Source organism: Colius striatus, chromosome 17 (genome assembly GCF_028858725.1).
Source record: "Colius striatus isolate bColStr4 chromosome 17, bColStr4.1.hap1, whole genome shotgun sequence".
Lineage (NCBI taxonomy): Eukaryota > Metazoa > Chordata > Aves > Coliiformes > Coliidae > Colius > Colius striatus.
In genome coordinates, this window is record NC_084775.1 from 7,095,598 (window position 1) to 7,114,153 (window position 18,556).

Genomic DNA, 18,556 nt, shown 5'->3' on the forward strand with positions numbered 1-18,556 from the left:
CAACTACACCCAGGAATATAAACCAAGAAGAAAACATCTACTATGTTGTTGTCTAGATGATGTTTACACTTCATCCATTCCACAGATTTTGCAGTATTACCCAGTATATGACTTTAGCACAACAAGGATTTTAAATTTTGTTGCCTTAAATCCTAAAATCACATCTTTGTACATTGCAAGAATACATCCATCATATGGTGAACATATCACATCCAAGCGAAGACAGTATTTCCTGTGTGGAAGTTCATCCTCCAAAACAGCAACAGAAACAATAGAAGATGGACATCCATTGTTTGCAAGTGTATGCAAATTCTTATGTGGAAAACAGACCGCTGAAAAAAGAGTTAATTTAAGCAAAGATCCAGGAGTTCACCCATGCAGATCTCCTAGCATTTTGCCTGACTTCCTCTTTGTTGGGATGCATTGCTCCTGAGCTTGGCGGATGTGATGCTTGAATACGAACCTATTTTCTTGGTCCCCTCTTCCCTCTGGGGCTTTATCCCATGCAGATGCTCTACCAAGTGCATATCTTGGTGCTCTACCAAGCAGATATCTGATGAGGACTGGGGAGAATACATCTGCAAATTAATTCTTACCTCTTCTAAAGAAACTACAGAATCAACATGTAGATTAGGTAACCGTATTATGATGCTGCATTCATTGCCATCTTTAGCTTGCATTGTAGTGGAGCTCTGTAGCATTTCAGTGCAGATATCATAGTTTTCAAGTGCCTGTTCCATGTCTCCCTGCAGAAACAGTACAGAGAAAAATAAACAAACAAAACCCCTTACGGTTCTATCTAAAATACTGTTTTCTAAAGCATGAACAAAATATTCAAACTCAGTGCAGACAGGGACTGCCAAAGTGATTATTGCACATCTTCCCAAACAAAAACCAAATCCAACTGACAATCTCAAATTAAAAACCAAAAAAAAAGGCAATCTAATTGACCAGTGACTTAACAACAAAAAAATAAATCAGAGAAATAGAATTCAGCTGGTATAATTTGAAAGATTCATTTGGATTGCTAAAATCCCTTTCCTTTGAAAATGTAGAAGAGCAAATGGTAGAAGTAACTCTTTCAGGTCTGAAAATGAAAAGTCAAGAAAAATTATTACATTCTGCAAAGTGAATGCATTCTACTTGTCCTGTGCAAATGAAGTAGATATTGAAATTGAGTGGCCAAGAGTGGAACACAAGCTGCACAGGCAAAACATAACTCTGTATTTCTAAAGAAAAAGTGGAAATAGCCATACAGGAACTCTCATTTTTCCTCAGGCAAGTTTATTAGAATGAAATCCTTAGATGCAAAAAATAAAAATGGAAGGAACTGGTTAGTTAACACTTATGAAACTGTCTCATATTATTAGTTGACAATTGACTTAAAATTGATGCATAAACAAACTCTTCGATGTCCCAAGGAAGCAACATTTGGAGGGAAGAGAGTCTGGGATCAAACAACATTTATTTCAAATTATTCCCTTGGTTATAGGTTTAAAAACCTCTACTTCAAAAATCTGCATATTAAATTAAATGCCTTCAAAAGAAGAATCATGCTGCTTTGAAAAAGCAAAGGGGAGAATACTTAAACATACAGACTGCTTCAGTTGAAAGCTGCATTTTGAATTGTCTGAGACTTTGATAGTATCTGCTAGTCCAGGTTCCAAAAAATCCATGTCCTGCAGCTACCCAACACTGCTCCAAATAACTTTGGTCCAGAGATATTTAAATTAACTCCTGTTCAGCTTAAAAAAGCAAAAGAATTACATATTAAATATATCTGAATATTACCTTAGCATGTCAGACCCCCTACTTCATTTCCACCTCTACCCTTAATTAATTATATTAAAAAGTAAAATGAAATCAATAAGTTTTGAGTTGATTTTTTCTGTATGCTTAAATGAGTTGAGATTCCCAAATCACCTGCAGCATCTCTGATCAACACTGATTTTAATTTGGGAAAAGTTTTATTTGTTAAATCAAAAGTAAAACAAACCTGCAGAGCTAGAAAGCGAGCTTTCAGCCAATACACCCGCGTGACAAACTCCATCCAGCCTTCCTCAAACAAGTCTCGCTGTGAGGATGCAAATGACAATTGCAACAGGTCTCCTAAGAAATGTGTTCCTGGGAAGTCAGGACCAAACTTTCCATTCACAGAGGCAGCAGAGCAATTTCGCGGAGAAACTGCAAACCAATGAATCATATTTTATCATAAAGTTATTAGCAGCCCATAGGAAGAGTCTCACATACTAGTATTTCAAAATTACTGAGCTACTTTAAGGCATATAATTGATAGACCAATAAATACAAACCTGAAAGATATTCATTAAGAAAAAAAATAGCTCAAAAATCCAATGAATTCCTGGAAACATTTCTACATATATCTAAATAAAGTAACATGTAATTCTCACCTGTAGAGCTCTTCCCTTTCGTCAGTAACCACTGATCTAATTGCAGTTCCATGCAAGAAAGACTCATCAACATCATATCCTTCAGAAATAGTATGGAGATATCAAAAAAAGAACAGAGAGGAAGAAGTACATTAAAAAAAAGAACAATAATTAAAAAAACCCACACACTAAATTTGCACTTCAAAGAAAACCCAGATATGTTCAGGAGCTCGGAAACAGTTACAGGAGCTGTAGTATGACAGAGTTTATGAAAGATGCAACAGTTAGGACAAGCAGCTTCCCAGACAGAGATAAGCCAAATCTGTACTTAATTGCTGGATTTCAGTGAGGTACTGTCAGTACCCAGAAAACAACACAGCAAGAAACACAAGTATAAGGAAAACTGTTTCATTACCTTGATATGCTGATTACTCGAGTCCCTCAGTAATGGATTGGGAAGACTACTACTATGCTTTCTCCAGCTATTATAGATACTAAGGACCACCTCACACAAGCCAGAAGGCCACTTCACTAGGAACTTCTGGCTGATGACTTTTAGATATCTCATCATCAGCTCCAAGATCCCACCATTATTCAGGTTATCCAGCAGGAACTCATGAACATCCTGTTTTTCTAGAAAGCAGATAAACACAAAGCCATACATGGTTAAGGTCAAGGCAGACCATAACTTGAAACAAATAAGTTTCAGCAGTGTTTTATGCACTACTCTTGTAGCAGTTCGCCTGAATTAAATTACCGTATTCCAATCTGTTTAAATGGAAAACTCCATGCAACAGAGCTCTTGCACACAGCAATTGAGCAGCACTTAAAAATCATAAACTGACATATTTTTGCCATAAAATGGTAATGTTTAAAGCAGAATATACTCCTGTGTCTTCTAGATATGATAGGAAAATACAGAAAATAAAGCACACAATATGGAAGAAACAATAGAGAGAGTGGAGTTATAATTAAATCCTTACCAGATTCCATAAAAGTTGTAGAATCAAACGACATTCTGTGTGGACCAACATGTTGGAAATTCTCCTCTTTGATCTCTGACTGCATCTCATAGTTATTGAAAGGGTCCTCCTCTTCCTCTGGATCTAATTTTCTTAATCTGCATGACAGGAGGGTAAAACACAGAATATCAACAAAATCCCCATTCTTTCTTTCACTAGTATCTTGTGTCATCTAATGTGTATTTTTACAGTTAAAGTACATTAACTGAAGCAAATTCAGAGATTTACATCCAGTTCACAAATTTTGTCCAGATCAAGATTACCTTGCTTACTGACTTTGACACCAGCATTGTTCTCTAATTCAGTTCCACATTAATAAAAGCCTTCTTATTTTTCAGTTAGTTTTCCGTAATTTTCACTAAAACCACTTTTATTAAATTTATGAGCAGACAACACAAGTGCTTCCAGAAATAACATGGGTCTAGCAGTTTTAAGGGGTATATCAAAACCTCAGTCTAAGTTCTTGGTACTCTCTTAATGAAAGTTGTTGCTGTACAGCACCTGGAAGGAAGGAATTTCACCAACAGTTCTTGAAAGTCAACCTTCTCCTCTTTTTTACACTTAGTGTTTCGGACTCTAGCAGATCTCCTCTTTGCTGTTTCACCACTATCTTCTGTAATTCTCCTTCGCTTCACACCTTTCTTAGATTTATCACCTGCAGATATGTCACCTAGAAACAGAATTTTAAAAAACAGGTTAAATTGACACACTATCAGTGGATAATATTTGTTATTAAAAAAAAAAAGAGAGAAGTTATTTGTGGCTGACACTTTACATTATTCTACAGCAACACTTGCGATTCATTGGTTTCCTTCTGAAGACTTGAAAATTGAAAAACAGTATTTTAAAAATCACTTTATACAAACTGACTATGGCATTTTGTATTAAAATGCTGGTCTGAGGCAAGAAGCAGACTTACTGACAATTCTGTACGTTGTTATTTGCTAGAATTCATTATTTTAGTCTTCAAGAAGTTTATGGAACTGGAATCAGAGAAGTTTGGACTTTAAGTCAAGGAATCCCTGTAAATTCCCATGAATATCAACAAAATAGTGGTAACTCCTTGATAGTTTTAGATATGTAAATATATCTACAGCTACACTATAAAATATTCAAACCTCTTGCTGCAGATTTCAGATACACCTGACAGTTTGTTTCTGTCTGCTTCTTAGAATTTACACATGAACAGAAAAATAAGCCAGGCATCTTTTTCTATAACAGTTCATTTGTTCTAAGGAGCTCAAGACTCTTCACAACATTAAAAGCTTGATATGCATCACTGCTGGAAAAGAGCCATGATTCTTTTGATCTTCAAGACTGAAGATCAGAAGTAGGAGTCCATAGCATAAAATCAGAAGAGGTTAAAATACTCCTTCACTGGAGTAACAATTAAGAACAATAAATCAACCTGGCTCAATTCCATTAGATAGGAAAGTAAATCCACTGTCTTGAACACTAGCCCTATGTCACAGTCAGGAACCAATGACTTTCAAGCAGTTTAGGTGGCCTTTCTTTTCTAATATGAAGGGCTAATGGAACTTAATTTATTTATAGACCTCAACTTCCCTTTTTCTACCACATTATACATATGCTGAAAAAGATTCTGAATCCACCAACATGGAATTTAAAGACAGCATCTCACAATGACTTCTGTAGCACTTTTAATACCCAGAGAAGCAGGAAAGGTATCTTGAATCAGACTGAAGTACCTTGCTCACCTACAGTAGCTCCTGGTTCCAATGCATTCTGACTGTGACTTGGAAAGTTGGGTGTTGTTGGAGTATATGGTAATACAGGGTCTGGCATCGTTACCACTGGATTAGTGTTGACAGGAGTTGGCTGAATAACACTGACGGGAGTAGAGGTAGGAGAAAGAATCAAATGTTGAACTGGGTCTCTGTACTCCGACAGATCAATTCTCTTTCCCAGACTGGGTCGAGGAGGATCACAAGTTGTAAGGTGGTGATACATGGCAAGTAAAGCTTCTCCTAAACACTTCCACCTGCATGTGAGAACACAATGGCATCACAACTTCATTAATTCTTGTCACATTATATTACAAACCTAGTAGCATTCAAAATTGTTTTTCTCCAGTAGCTTAGAGGTAAGCAAGAGTAGCTTTTCAGTGGGAGAGAAACACACATTTGAGCATCAAAATCTGTCCCACAACTGAAAAAACTGTAGATTATTTTTCTGTATTTCCTGTCATAAGGACCATTGACAATTTCAGGGATGGAACAGAGGTCTTCAGGGGCTTTCCTTGTAGAATGCACCACAGAGGAAAACAACAACAGCGAAAATTTTTCAGAAGAAATTGATCAGCTGGTTGCAGCAGGAAGAAAACAGGAGTCAATAATGTGCCTCTCCAAAAACAACTCTAAGAAAAAAAAGGTCTATGCAGTAGCTACTGAGGAAACCCGAATAAAAAGTACTGTTCAAAAGAACCAAAGGAACCGAAGGTTACGCATTCGACCAACAACCATAAAAACATTCACCCTCATCCACAACCAGAAGCAGCATCTCTGCAATAGGATCTATGGGCACAGTCCATTCATGTTCTAGAAAAATATGTGCAATGGAAAAAAATAAACCAATCCCCAATCCTTTTTGCCTTAATAAGACATATAAAACAACTTATTAGTATCCTTATATCTTGCTACAAATGAAAAACTGTAATTTGTTTCCATCATCCCAACAGTAAAAGCATTTTTTAAGAAGCTAAACTTACTTTGAAGTTCATATACAAACTAGTCATACACGAAAAATCCAATAATCCAGTTGGAATGGCTGACAAACCATTCTAAGATTTTTTTTACATTATTGCTTTTAATTCAAAGGTTGAAAAGTGACAGATATGGGATGTGTGCTAAAATTGTAAGAACATCAAACCAACCAAAACTCAAAATACGAACACACTGCGTGAGTTGTTCGTTTTAGTGTTGCTGAACACTGAAAACAGTGTTCTGGAATCTGAAGTGCAACACAGCTGCCAGAATAAGTGGCCTCAGAGATACCTTTTTAAAAGATAAAACATAATGACATACGTGAAAAAGGGAATTGGCTGGACCAGCCTGAGGTCTGGTTCTCTCTCACGCACTAGCAAAGCTTGTCTTTTCTTACGTAGCTCCAGTGCTTCATCTAAGATTCTTCCTGCTTCAGCTGCACTCACATTTACATTATGGATAGACATGTCACTGAGAAATAATAAGAAATAAAGTCAAGTTAAAGTTTTTGTTTGTTGGCTGTTTTTTTGTTGTTTGGATGTTTTTAAGCCTAGGGAGATTCATTTGACATTCTCCTACAACGTGACAAAAATAAACCAGTAAAAGAAGCATTCAGATAATGTTAGTTTACAAACTTTGCAGCATGCAAACAGAAGTGTTCATCACTAAAAATCTCTGTTCTGCCTTAATTAAGAAAACTAAGTGAATGCTGCAGATATCAGCTGCAAATAATTAAAACAAAACAAAGGAAGATGATTACAAGATATCTAGATATGAAAATAAGTGAGAAAAATGCCTCTTTCTACCTCCCTCCAAAAGTGATTAGTTAAGAGCATAGTGTCAGCAGCACCAACATTTAACATCCATTTATTATTTAGAAAGCAGGTCAGCAAGACATTGCTATAGCTTTAAGCCTAAGATCTCACCATCTTTTCTGAACTATCCCAAACCCCACATTTACACTCCAAACACACTATATACTATAAGATGACACTCACCATTTGAGGAACATCCTTAAGGAATCTTTCTGGAGACAAGGCTGTTCCTCAAAGATCTTCTCCTTCAGAACCAATCCTTTACTATATAGACAGTCTTTTTCCAGAGCTTTGCAAATAAAGTACAAACATGCTGACAGAGAAATGGAAATGGAATGGTCAATAGCTGCTTTGGTTCATTCAAAAGCTCCCATTTCTGGGCTTCATATATACCACAGAATCCCATCTCAATATTACATTTACATAGATTAGACCAATAGCTTTGTACTATGTCCAGTAATTACATGCATACAGTTGAAATAACTTATTTTGTCTTCCCAAGTATTATATCCAGAAAAATACCATTAATTTTGTTTAAACAATGTTTGCAGTGTATCTTTAATTGACTTTCAAGATTCCATTTCCACACAAAAAGAAATCAGAATCACAACCATTTTCACATTATGAAATGTCTTAACTGCAGATTCCATTTGTATAATAAGCAATGTATCCCACCAGGTTTTTGCTCATATGGACAATTACATGAACAGAATTAGGACCATTCCAGTAGGACAAACCTAAGGGATCAGATTTAACAATTCTGCTACCTTGCAACTTCTCTCCTGAACTCCCTGTGCATCAGTTTACCCAATGGATATTACTCAAATGTAAAATCTTAGGCTCAGTTGTAACAACTGCTGTAACTAGACTAAGAACTGGACTGTAATTTTATATCCAAATCCTGAAACTATGTGTCTGGAAATTATTAGAAAGACAGAACCAACATATACTGAAAGGAAAGAGAACAGTTTACAGGGAAACTTCTCAGAGAGGCTCTGATCTAAGAAACCACAGGCATTTATTTTTAGGGTAATAAGAATTGATACAAACCATCATGCTTTATCATGGAATGAAAAATCTCTATCATGAAGTAAAAGTCTCCATCATGCCCTAATGTACTGCTTACACAAGATGCACTTTCTCCCGTACAAATGCATCATTGTAATTTTTATTGATATATAAGATTATACATATCTTGAGAATTGGTTTTGGTCTACTTTACTTACTTGTGTAATCACTGAGTGTGTACAAGATTGTGATAAGGTTATCTAAACAAGGCCAGTGATCAGGATTACACCTGAGACCTTCTTCAAAAGCATGACGAGCCAAAGGCAGGCGGATCAGTTTTATTGCTACACGACCAATTTTGTACCACAGGTTGACATCAGTAGAGTCCAGCATTACAGCCTACAAAGCATAACAAATAACATAATTCACATTTCAGACATGCATATCCACTTTTCTACAGTGACTGGCACTGCTTTAGCTTTCAGCAGGGTCACTACTGGTTTGGGGACTGAATGATGGACCAGATACATCACACATGATGTCAAGTCCACAGAATTCAGGCCTATGTTCAAATGTTGTATGCTGAAAAGTGTATGTTTTTATTTTGGCAAGATTTTGCAAACATTGAGGCCTCATTGGTTTATTTCAGCTGTATTATACCTCCAAATAAAACTCCATGGCTGTTTCTAAGTCATCCCTTAGAGCTGCCAGTTGTGCTAGGTTTTTATAGGTGGAGTATTTTAACATCAAGCCTGGATGTTTCAACCCTTCTTTCTCATCACCAGAAAGAACTGCCTAGAAATGATAAACATAAATGCAACACATGCATTAGGAATTACACAAGTAAAAAGAACAGCAAACAACTTGCTAATTGAAAACACCAACATTTCTAATTAGCCAATAAGAAATGAAGTAACACAAAATATGATAAAAACGGTTTCTGGAGAGTCATTCTCTAAAGGTTACTGACCTCTCGTAGAAGACGAATCTCAAGCAGCTCATGGTAAGCTTTAGCAGACTCCTCAAACCGGTCATGTTTCTGAAGGTCCAAAGCTTTATGGTACAAAGCAAAAGCTTCTGCTTCCTGTGGTTTAAAAAAAAATGCAACCTATTTTATAGGGCAACTTTATTAAATATACTTATTACTATATACTTCTATTTCACACTTTTAATACTTTCTGCTATGTAGCAGTCGACATCCAAACTGCAGAGCACAGCACTAGCCTTACTGATCCTTTGTAACTCAAATGAGTGAAGTTTTAGCTTGCTAAAGCAGGGTTCAAGAGATAATAATACAGCCTTCCAAAAAGAAAAAAATTCTAGTTGAACAATCCCTGCAACATGAGAGGATAAAACTCGCATCAGGACAAAACTTCATCAAGAAAAGGGTGGATTTACTTACTTGAGCCTCTTTTGTCTGTGTCTTGTGACTTTTGAAGGTACCTTCATAGTCATCCTCAACTGTAGAGCTCGCGTTCAGTGCTGCGATTCGAATCTGGAATGGCAGTTGAGACACAACAAGAAATGTTCCATCCACATGTGTCCCAGTTTCCCTTGCAAACTGCAAACTGCACTTTTCTATGTTTTTTTTAACTTTACTTGTTAAATGGACAAAACTGAGATATCTCTACATAAATTCACAAGAACTATAATTAAATTAGTCACCACTAATTGCAAATAATATCAAAACAATTTCTTGTCAAAATCAGTTGAAAAAACAAAATTTCAAGAGTCATGCAAGTAATAGTTTCCCTAGAACAGACATGAATTCACCTTACAGCCACGGTTCCAAATTCTTCAGTTTACCAGTAACTGCAGTCACTCCAAAAACAAAGTTCTCATTATGTCAATTTATTCTTAGTCTTGGGAGAAAAATTTTCTATTTTATTTCTATCAAAATATCTCAAAAACCATCTCAGTCCTTACCATGTTCAGAACTATTCACACTTTCTCCAGGATTAGGAAGAAGGGCATAACACAAACAGGTCTGGAAAGCAAACAGGATTAGAATATTTATTCTGTCCCTAAAGAAAGCATTCAGAAGTAAAAGACAGGCTGGGAAGTCTTTAATCAATAACAAATTACCTTTCTTATGCTGCCACCACCCCATGCCAAGAGATAAACTGCCCCATTCTGAAGGAAGGATACTAATATATCCAGTATTTTTACTGATAAAAGTTCAAAGGGGAAAATACACATCTATAATCTGCAACTCACTGTTTCTCATAACTAAACCCATAATTTATATCCTACTTACTGCCTGCAACATTATGTTAGTAAAGGCAAAAAATATGAAATAGTTCTGTGCTGCTTTTTTAGAAGAGCTTCACAGCTACATGATAAAACCTTGCCATCAATTCAAATAAAAAGATAGCACATGCCAGACAGGCTAAAAACAGTCTTTAATATTGGAGGCCACATTAACAGAAGAGTAAGTCCAGAATTAATCACAGCAGGATGCAGTGGGAGTTTTGAACTAAGCTGAATTAACTCATGCACTGTCATGATTAGTTCTGTGAGTAGAGAAAATAATGCTTTGACATTAATTTCATTCATTCAGCAATGATAATTTTGCTTGCACATGCACCACTTACTCTCACTGCTTACAGGTATATATGACTAAATAAAGTTACTAAAGAAACATTAATAAAACTTCCAGTCTCTTTCAAGACAAGGATTTGTCTGCTTTGCATAAGGAGAAAATACACATACAAAGTTATCTTTCAGAAATATGCTTTTGACAGAAAGTGCAGATGCTTATGACATCTAAATAAGACTGTATGACCTCAAATCGATTAGCTATTTTAAACTACTAGTTCTAAGGTCGCTTACAACTATACCTACATTCAGAAATATGCTCAAATCTTCTGGTGAATCCACATAATCTTGCTCAAGGCAGCACAAGAATTCAACAGGAGAGAGACTATAGTCAAGGGTCTACTTCTGGGGTTAGACTGCCAGTGAAACTGCAAGCAAAGAAAAAGTCGGGAAACAATTTTAATTCTACTTTTTATTTTTACAGAAAGTTTGTAATAAATGCTTAGCACCTCTCCTCTCTGGTGTTGACAAGTTGAGAAAGCACAATGAAACAGATCAGTGTAATGCTTTTGAAAAACAGGGCAAGGAAGGATATTGCCTCCACACAGCTTTCACACTGGTGTGCCAGGCTGCTGTGTCATAGCATCCAGGAATTAAGTACATCACTGCAAGCACTTTCAGAGGAACATAGCTACATTAAGTAGGTATGAGGAAAAAAAATAATTAGTCTTTAATATAAAGTTTTACAAACCAGTTTGAATTTTTTCCAGTTACAAGAGAGTTACAGACCTATGGCTATGACAGGTGAGCACATACTCAAAAGACAACAATACCTCTTTAAAGCCATTTGCCTTCAAAATCTTATCTCCTTTTACCTTAGCTTAAAACTCAAGTAAAAGTTTCAGATGTCAGCTCCTGTTCCCACACCCTGTGTGATTCTCAGCTTCACAGTGAGAAACAAAGGGACGTGGGCTTTCCTGGCTCTCGTTGTTGCTGCACTGGGGATCCATAGACTGCAAACATGTATTTCCCTAAATTACTCTCGGCTTTGGTTTTGGTTTCAACACTGCCAAGATCACCTCTGTTGCGTTTCAGCAAAAGACATTTTTACCGAAACACTGTCATTTTCCGCAGAGAAGCGGGAATAGCTCTCCGGCTACTTGCCCAGGCTCCCTTTACCGCAGGGCGGCACAAAGGGCGGCAGGAGGCGGGGGAGGGAACCCACTTTCGCCTCCAACCGCGGCTCCGCGGAGGGGAGCAGGCCAGATCGGGCCGGGCCGGGCTGGGCTCTCGCAGCTCTCACCGGCGGTCTGCACGGGGGCAGGGCCAAGGCCCTGGCAGCCCCTCGGGCCCGCCTGGGCAGACGGGACACTCACCTCGCAGGGCCCGTGGCGCCGGCGCTGCCGAGGCCGGGCGGGGCGGCCGCGGCCGCTCCCTCAGGCGCGCGGCGCTCCCCAGCGACGCGGCCTCACCGGCAGTCGCCACGGCAACCGCCCCGGAGCCCCGCGCGCCAATAACGCGGCTGCTCATTGGCTCAGCCGCCGTTCCTTAGGCAGCCAATGGGAGCGCTGAGGGCACGGAGGCGCGGCGGGCCGAGGGGCCGAGGGGCCGAGGGGCCGAGGCGCCGAGGCGCCGAAGCGGGGAATCGCCTCCGTCCCGTCGGTCCCTCAGCTCGCTGGGTCTGCCCGGACGTTCCGCTACATCGGCATTTAGCCCTGTGAGGCACAGCCTTCTACGTCCCCAGTGTAGCAACTCCGGGGTGTCGTTTGTGAGGGAAAATAACGCCCGTTTTTCTGTCATAGTCGTTTCAGCTGGAAGACACCTTAAAGCTCATGGAGTGCAGCCTTTGTCCCAGCCCTATCAACCACTAAACCGTTTCCCTAAGTGCAACATCCACCCGTCCCTTCAACACTTCCAGTAACAGTGACTCCAGCAGCTCCTTGGGCAGCACGTTCCAATGCCTGACAACCCTTTCAGTACAGGAATTCCTCCTCATATCCAGCCTGAACCTCCCCTGGTGCAACTTGAGGCCATTTCCTCTAACAAGGGTGCCTTGGGCAGTGGCACCATGCTGTGGCACTGGGAAAAATACTTCCAAAGCTCTCCTGATTAGTTAATACTTCTCTATCAGCAGCAGCCTTCAGCCTGCTCAGGGCCTCACAGCTCCTCTCCTCAACGTCATTACGCCAATAAACTGACACCAAAAGAGGCTTTGATACATTTTATTAACCACATAAGGTGTAGCCCCCGGTCTGATTCACAAGTTTGTTTGGTATTATATTCCTGACAGATTTTGCAAACATAGAAGATGCTTATGCTGCAACATAAGCTGGAACAGCCAACTTCAAATGGCAATTAGAAGGGATATTTTCAACCGTCTTGTGACTTCAAGTCATAAAGAAATAGAACTCCAATCAGAACGACAAAGGAGGAAAGAAGCACCCTTCAGCTCGGGTCTGCTGACCAAGTCACAATGAGGGGGGGGAGGAAGGAAATTGTTAAAAGTTTTTATTATCAGAGGAAGGCTGAGATAACATTATACATAAAAGTACCATGTTTTTCTTTTCACAAAATACCCTGTGTATTCCAGTTACAAAGCAAGGATGTGTATGGGTCCTAAAACCCCAGAACACTTCCTTGCAAAGGCAATGAGCTGAAAACACCAGCCAGAGAACACAGTGAGGTGCTGTGTCATCCCAAAACCTCTTGTAACATCACAGTGAGAAGTATATTGAATTGGGTGAATAAGAGGAATTAAAACTGGCAGTACCAGAAACTTCAAAATATTTTCCTGTGGCACAGCACAATTCTTCACCAGTGACTCCTTGTGCAGAGCTGTGCACGCTGCCATCAGCACAGTCAGCCGTGATGGACAATTAACAGGCTGCAGGAGCAGCCACTGCAGGTTACAGTGAGTGCAGAGCACAAGATCTGACTCGAGCCTTAACAAACAATTATATGTATTATATAAATGCATAAACTTCTCATTCAATAATCCCTCCTCTTTCTGGTAAGGACTTTCAAGGAGTCAGAGAAGAGAATTTGACTCTCAGGTCATCTTAGCCAGGCTGGGACCCTTCTGCTGCCACAGAGAAACAGAAAGATCTTTCTGCCTTGCAAAGTATGAGGACAACTGGATGAACCCGAGAACCATTCTGGTCCTCAGTAACGTCAAAAGTGTTCTGGAATTAAACTTTTTGCTGCTACAAAACAGCTTTGTCTAAGCCCATATTATAGTCATCACCAGAGCTGCAAAGGCACTGGGAGAGCCTTTGGGCTACAAGACAGGTTTGAGACAAAGATCTTCAACTATTTTAGTAAAACCAGTACAGCTGATTGCCCTACTCTTCAGATTTGTGTGCATGGGATGCAAAGACAAAAGTGAATTATACAGGTAAAGGTGCAGAGCAACACAGATTTGATCATAAGGTGAAACAAGGAGATGGATGGAGCTGATCATCTCTGGGTTGTCTTCATCAATTGCTTTGCTCCAATTCAAGGAATCACAGGAATGTCACGACTGTTCCATTCTTGCCAATCTGCCAAGGCTCCAGTGGGCAAAAGCGGATGATAATCCTTTTTGGGTATAAAAGCAAACATTTAGTGGACACAGAAACATATTTTATGATTATCTATTATCTCGGACCAGTTTGCAACACAGCAGAAAACCTGTGCTAAGCTCCTGCTGGTTTCCACTTTATGGTGTTAACAGAAGCAAAACTAAGCTGTGCAGGGGCTGGGTACAAAGAGACGCCAGACTCCATCCACACAAACCGAAAAGCAGACTGAATTCCAGCTGTCTATATGAGATACTTGTCTGCTCCATAAAGGCCCAAGCAGTTCATCATCTTGTTGGGTATTTACCCTGACAGCACGCAGAGTCAGGGCAATGCTCGTGCTCACCTCCGGACAGGAGGTGGGGCAGCAAGGTCAGTTTACCTTCAGGCACAGCCCCGTTCCGGCCTTTGGAACCGCGACTCTGCTGCAAAGCACTACCAGTTCCCACTGTGTTTTGCGCCAGTTACACCAACTGAATTACTCATCACAGAGCAGTACTTCCGAGACTGTTTTATCTGGCCCTAGCTACCTGTCTGGCATTCGGCATCTAAGAGTACTGTCATGGTTTGCCATGACAGCCTTTTCTGGTAAGGGGGAAGGGGCTGTAAAGATGGCTCCTGTAAGAAACTCTCCCCAGCTCTGAGCCAGACCCACTTCTAGGGCTGAGCCAATTAGATGCCTCCACGATCCCTTTTTAAGAAGAAGCCGGAAGGGGAGGTTTCTTCCTCCATTTTCCTCCATCTTATTCCTTCTGCCCCTTTTTCTTTTTCTTCTGGCTGGAGAGAACTGGTGAAGCTGAGATTTATTTTCATTTCTTTAAACACCCCACATCAGCGGTAGAGACTCATTTTGATAACGACCCCATATCAGGGGCACAGACTCATTTTGCTAAAGCTGGCCCCAGACCAGGGGCAGTGATTCACTTCATTAAAGGCCCAGAGCCAGGGACAGTGACCATGGCCAGAGGAGGCCGTGTCCCATGGCGGGGACCCTTTATCACTATGGCCGGAGCAGGCCATGTCCCGAGGAAGGGACCCAATATCCACAGCTGTAACTGTGGGGAGGAACCCACGACAAAGCAGCTCATTAAACTTATGCCCAGAAGAGGCCTTGTCCCGAGAGAGGGACCCTGTAACTGCAGAAACTGCAACCGTGGTGAAGAATCCACGTCAGAGATATTCACCAAGGACTGTGTCCCGTGTGAGGGACCCTGTATGGGCAGAAGCCGCAGCTGCTGGGAACAACCCACACCAGAGAAGTTCGTTAAGGACTGTGTCCCGGGGCAGGAACACCGTGTTGGGGCAGGGGAAGAATGCCAGGAGTTGTCTTCATCTGAGAAGACAGAAGCGGCAAAGCCCATCTGTGAGAGACTGACCATATTCCCCATTCCTGCCCCCCTGAGCCGCTGAGGGGGGAGGAGGTAGAGATATGGGGAGCAGTGAGCTGGGTCCAGGAAGAAAGGAGGGATGGGGGAGGGAGATCTTAAAGTGCTGGTTGTAATTTTCTCATCATCCTACTCCCTTTTTGCTTTTATTCCATTCTGTTTCTTGTAGAATAAACTTTCCAACTTTCCCCTCTAAATCGAGTGCTGGAGTCTGTTTTGTCCAGAACCGTAATTGGCAGCAAACCTTCCCTGCCCTTGTCTTAATCCACAACAACCTTGCTTATCGTTTTACTCCCATTTTGCTGGGGCGTCCACCATCCTAACGAGGGTGGGTGTGAATGGGGGCACCGAGCGAGAGACTGTCGTGGTGCTGCTGTGCTGGCTGGGCCAAACCACGACAAGCACTTATGATTTGCAGCGTAGTCTGGGATCTGTACTAGCCCTTAAGCTCTGGGGGAACCTGGGAACTTGCATCACCACCACTTTGAACGTCTCCCCGTCCCTTCGTTTCCGTGTTTCATGCACTCAGGCAGCACACAAACTATCAGAGCCGCGCTCCCCCCGGCCGGGCCGCACTCACCTCTCGGGGCCGAGGCCCAGCTGCGCCGTCAGCACGTCGAAGAAACGGGCGCTGTGCCGCCGGTTCTGCTCCGCCGAGCCCACCACGCCGATAGACGAGACGAGCAGCTGCGCGCAGGGCTCGGCCGAGCCCGCCAGCACCATGGGCAGCCCGCTCCGCACCGTCACGTTCACCCGCTGCGGCACAGGCACCGTCAGTCCCACCGCGCCCCGGCCCCGCCGCCCCGGCCCCGCCGCCCCGGCCCCGCCGCCCCGGCCCCGCCGCCCCGGCCCCGCCGCCCCGGCCCCGCGCTCACCTCCGCCGGTTTGCCCAAGATGTCAGCGGCGGCCGCGCACAGGTCCTGCGCCAGCCCCGGCGGCAGCTGCCCGGGCGCCAGGCTGGTGTCCAGCTCCAGGAACGGCATGGTTCGGCTCCGCTACCCGGAAGCCCCGCGCAGCCTCTGCCCGGCCCGGCTCCCGCTCCGCCCCCGGAGCCCGGCCGGGCGGGAGCCGCCAGCTGCGGCCTTGCGCCACGCCGCGGCTTCCCGCAGCGGCTCTACGAGCGGCACCTCGCCCTGTGCCAGCCCCAGGCACGGCTTCGGTTTGTGTCTGCTCTACCGCAGTCGCAGCCGGTGGCTGTCGGGCCGTTTGCTTTTCACGGCGTGCATGGCTGAGATAGGTATTAGAAACTGCGAGACATCTCACCTTCGGCAGGGCAAGGCGACCTCTGCGATGTCCTGACTGCTGGTGGGAAGCTGTTTCTGGTGGCAGTGCACAGAGGGTTAGGAATGGAAGAGCAGTGACTTCTCACAACCAGCACTACAAGGAATTAAAAGGCAAGCAGAGAGGTTGACTGTCTTATCCAATATGTTTCATTACCAATCTAGCTTCTGCAATCATGACTTTGAGCTCCCAAGTTGATAAAAGTGGCCCCATCAGGTTGGCTCACAGGAACAGCTTAATCTGTAGATCAGAAATATCTAATCTAGAGATCAGAGGTTTCTCAGAAACTGAGCTGCTGTCCAGTGAGGGTGACATGTGCATGTTTACAGTAAAAGGTTATGAACTGGCTAGATTAAAAGGTCATCTTGATTAAGGCAACGCACTGTTGTGAAAATTGGCCCTGTACAATGTGACACTTTTTTTTACAGTTCTAGACAATCCTAGTTAAACTGCTGCTCTTTTTTGTTGTTGTTCTTTCTAGGGGAACTGCTTGGCCTTCACTTCTGCTAATGAAGACAATAGTGGCACAGGGAGCAGTGTGTATAAACTAGCCAGCAATAAGGCCAGAAAAAGATTTATAGAAGACTGTGAAGAGAGAGACTCAAGGAGAGAGGGGCCAGGGCATGGCTGACTGCCATAGTAAGCAGTAATACAGATGCTCCCTTCAAATCCAGGAAAGCAGCACAAGAAATAACCCAGGGAAACTGGTAAGATTCCAGGGTACATGTACCGAAAGACATAATCTTTTAAACAGATGATCCTGAATTTGTCACCAGAATGCATGAAAATATTTTCCAAGGCTAAAACACCCCACATGACAAGAAAACATTAGAAGATCTCCAAAAGGAAAAGAAGGTTCAAATACCAGATGGCAGCAATTGCAAAGGACATGGGGTTGTCACAGACATATTTAATGATACGTGTTGCACTTGGCTCTTGACAGTTCACCATGTGAATGGCAGATTGTTGAGGTCCTCTCAGAGTTTTTAAACTAAAGGCATTTGTTTTATTGTTTCTCTCTTGGAGTGGGCAACGAAAATGTGTGTAGGGGGATGAATATCCAACCAAGAGAGGACACTCAGCAGCAAGACCTCAGAAATACACTCAGCCTTTTGAAAGTCATGGTCAGTTTTTCCTTCCTGCAGGCATCTGCAAGTGATCACCCACTTAGCAATTCCACTCTCAAAACTATCCAAGAAAATCCCAGCCACTTTCCATTTAATGTTTAACTCGGTTGTAGACAATATTTTGTGACTCGAACATCAATAAAAACATATTATTCAGCTGCTGTTTGGGAATAAAAGGAAGGGTGGGAATAGGCATCTGCTTGTTTCTAATTTTCGGTTGATGAAAAAGAGGGAGCCTTCAGTCAGGTCTCTTGTCCAAAATTTCCTGCTAATGCAAGCTGGAGTACACAAGAGAAATCTCTTTCCAGACAGGGAAATTAAATCTCTGTCCAGGTTCTAGGAGCTTCTCTAAATCAGTAGTATCTAGAACAGAAACTTTCGTGATAGACATCAGCAGAACACATCATGTTTATCAGAGTTGTCACAAGCCAAGGCATGGCAGTACTGGAAGGAAAAGCAGCTGTTGATTAGCAAGAGAAGCCATTCCTGAATTATTTCCTCATTTTGTCTTATCCCTCACATGAAGTGTCCTTGGGCAAGGATTTCAGGGTAAGGTTCAAGAGCAACTAGTTCTGAACAGAAATATGCAGAGATGTATATTCCAGCAGCTTCTGCATCCTTCATAATTCACCATTTCCAACTGAATAAACTAGGAATGGTTGTATTCTCTCAGTTTTACCTCATAAATTGTGCTGCTGTACAAAAGGGGT

At 42.0% G+C, this 18,556-nt stretch overlaps 2 protein-coding genes across 4 annotated transcripts in view; both read right to left on the reverse strand.

Moving 5' to 3' along the window:
• The window catches only part of CABIN1 (calcineurin binding protein 1), a 90,460-nt gene extending 78,507 nt beyond the window's left edge, over positions 1-11,953 (reverse strand). Inside the window, exons 1-16 of one of the 3 annotated variants that reach the window (XM_062009991.1) lie at positions 11,873-11,953; positions 10,803-10,924; positions 9,885-9,945; positions 9,361-9,453; positions 8,929-9,042; positions 8,619-8,753; positions 8,177-8,357; positions 7,134-7,263; positions 6,457-6,606; positions 5,131-5,414; positions 3,914-4,082; positions 3,374-3,510; positions 2,806-3,023; positions 2,412-2,490; positions 1,997-2,184; positions 597-746 (exon numbers count right to left, since the gene is read on the reverse strand). In XM_062009991.1, the coding sequence (XP_061865975.1) occupies positions 597-746; positions 1,997-2,184; positions 2,412-2,490; positions 2,806-3,023; positions 3,374-3,510; positions 3,914-4,082; positions 5,131-5,414; positions 6,457-6,606; positions 7,134-7,263; positions 8,177-8,357; positions 8,619-8,753; positions 8,929-9,042; positions 9,361-9,453; positions 9,885-9,887 (2,031 nt within the window). In that variant the 5' untranslated portion in view covers positions 9,888-9,945; positions 10,803-10,924; positions 11,873-11,953. Of the gene's footprint in view, positions 1-596; positions 747-1,996; positions 2,185-2,411; positions 2,491-2,805; positions 3,024-3,373; positions 3,511-3,913; positions 4,083-5,121; positions 5,415-6,456; positions 6,607-7,133; positions 7,264-8,176; positions 8,358-8,618; positions 8,754-8,928; positions 9,043-9,360; positions 9,454-9,884; positions 9,946-10,802; positions 10,925-11,872 lie in introns of all 3 variants that reach the window. The other 2 variants (XM_062009990.1, XM_062009992.1) reach the window with 2 other exon arrangements.
• A 1,034-nt stretch (positions 11,954-12,987) lies between these two features.
• LOC133627033 (D-dopachrome decarboxylase-like) lies at positions 12,988-16,491 on the reverse strand. The gene is made up of 3 exons (XM_062009894.1): positions 16,314-16,491; positions 16,019-16,194; positions 12,988-14,072 (listed from the first exon to the last, which is right to left on the reverse strand). The coding sequence occupies exons 1-3, from the start codon at positions 16,419-16,421 to the stop codon at positions 14,000-14,002; spliced, it is 357 nt and encodes a 118-aa protein (XP_061865878.1). The 5' UTR covers positions 16,422-16,491; the 3' UTR covers positions 12,988-13,999.
• Between the last annotated feature and the right edge of the window lie 2,065 nt (positions 16,492-18,556).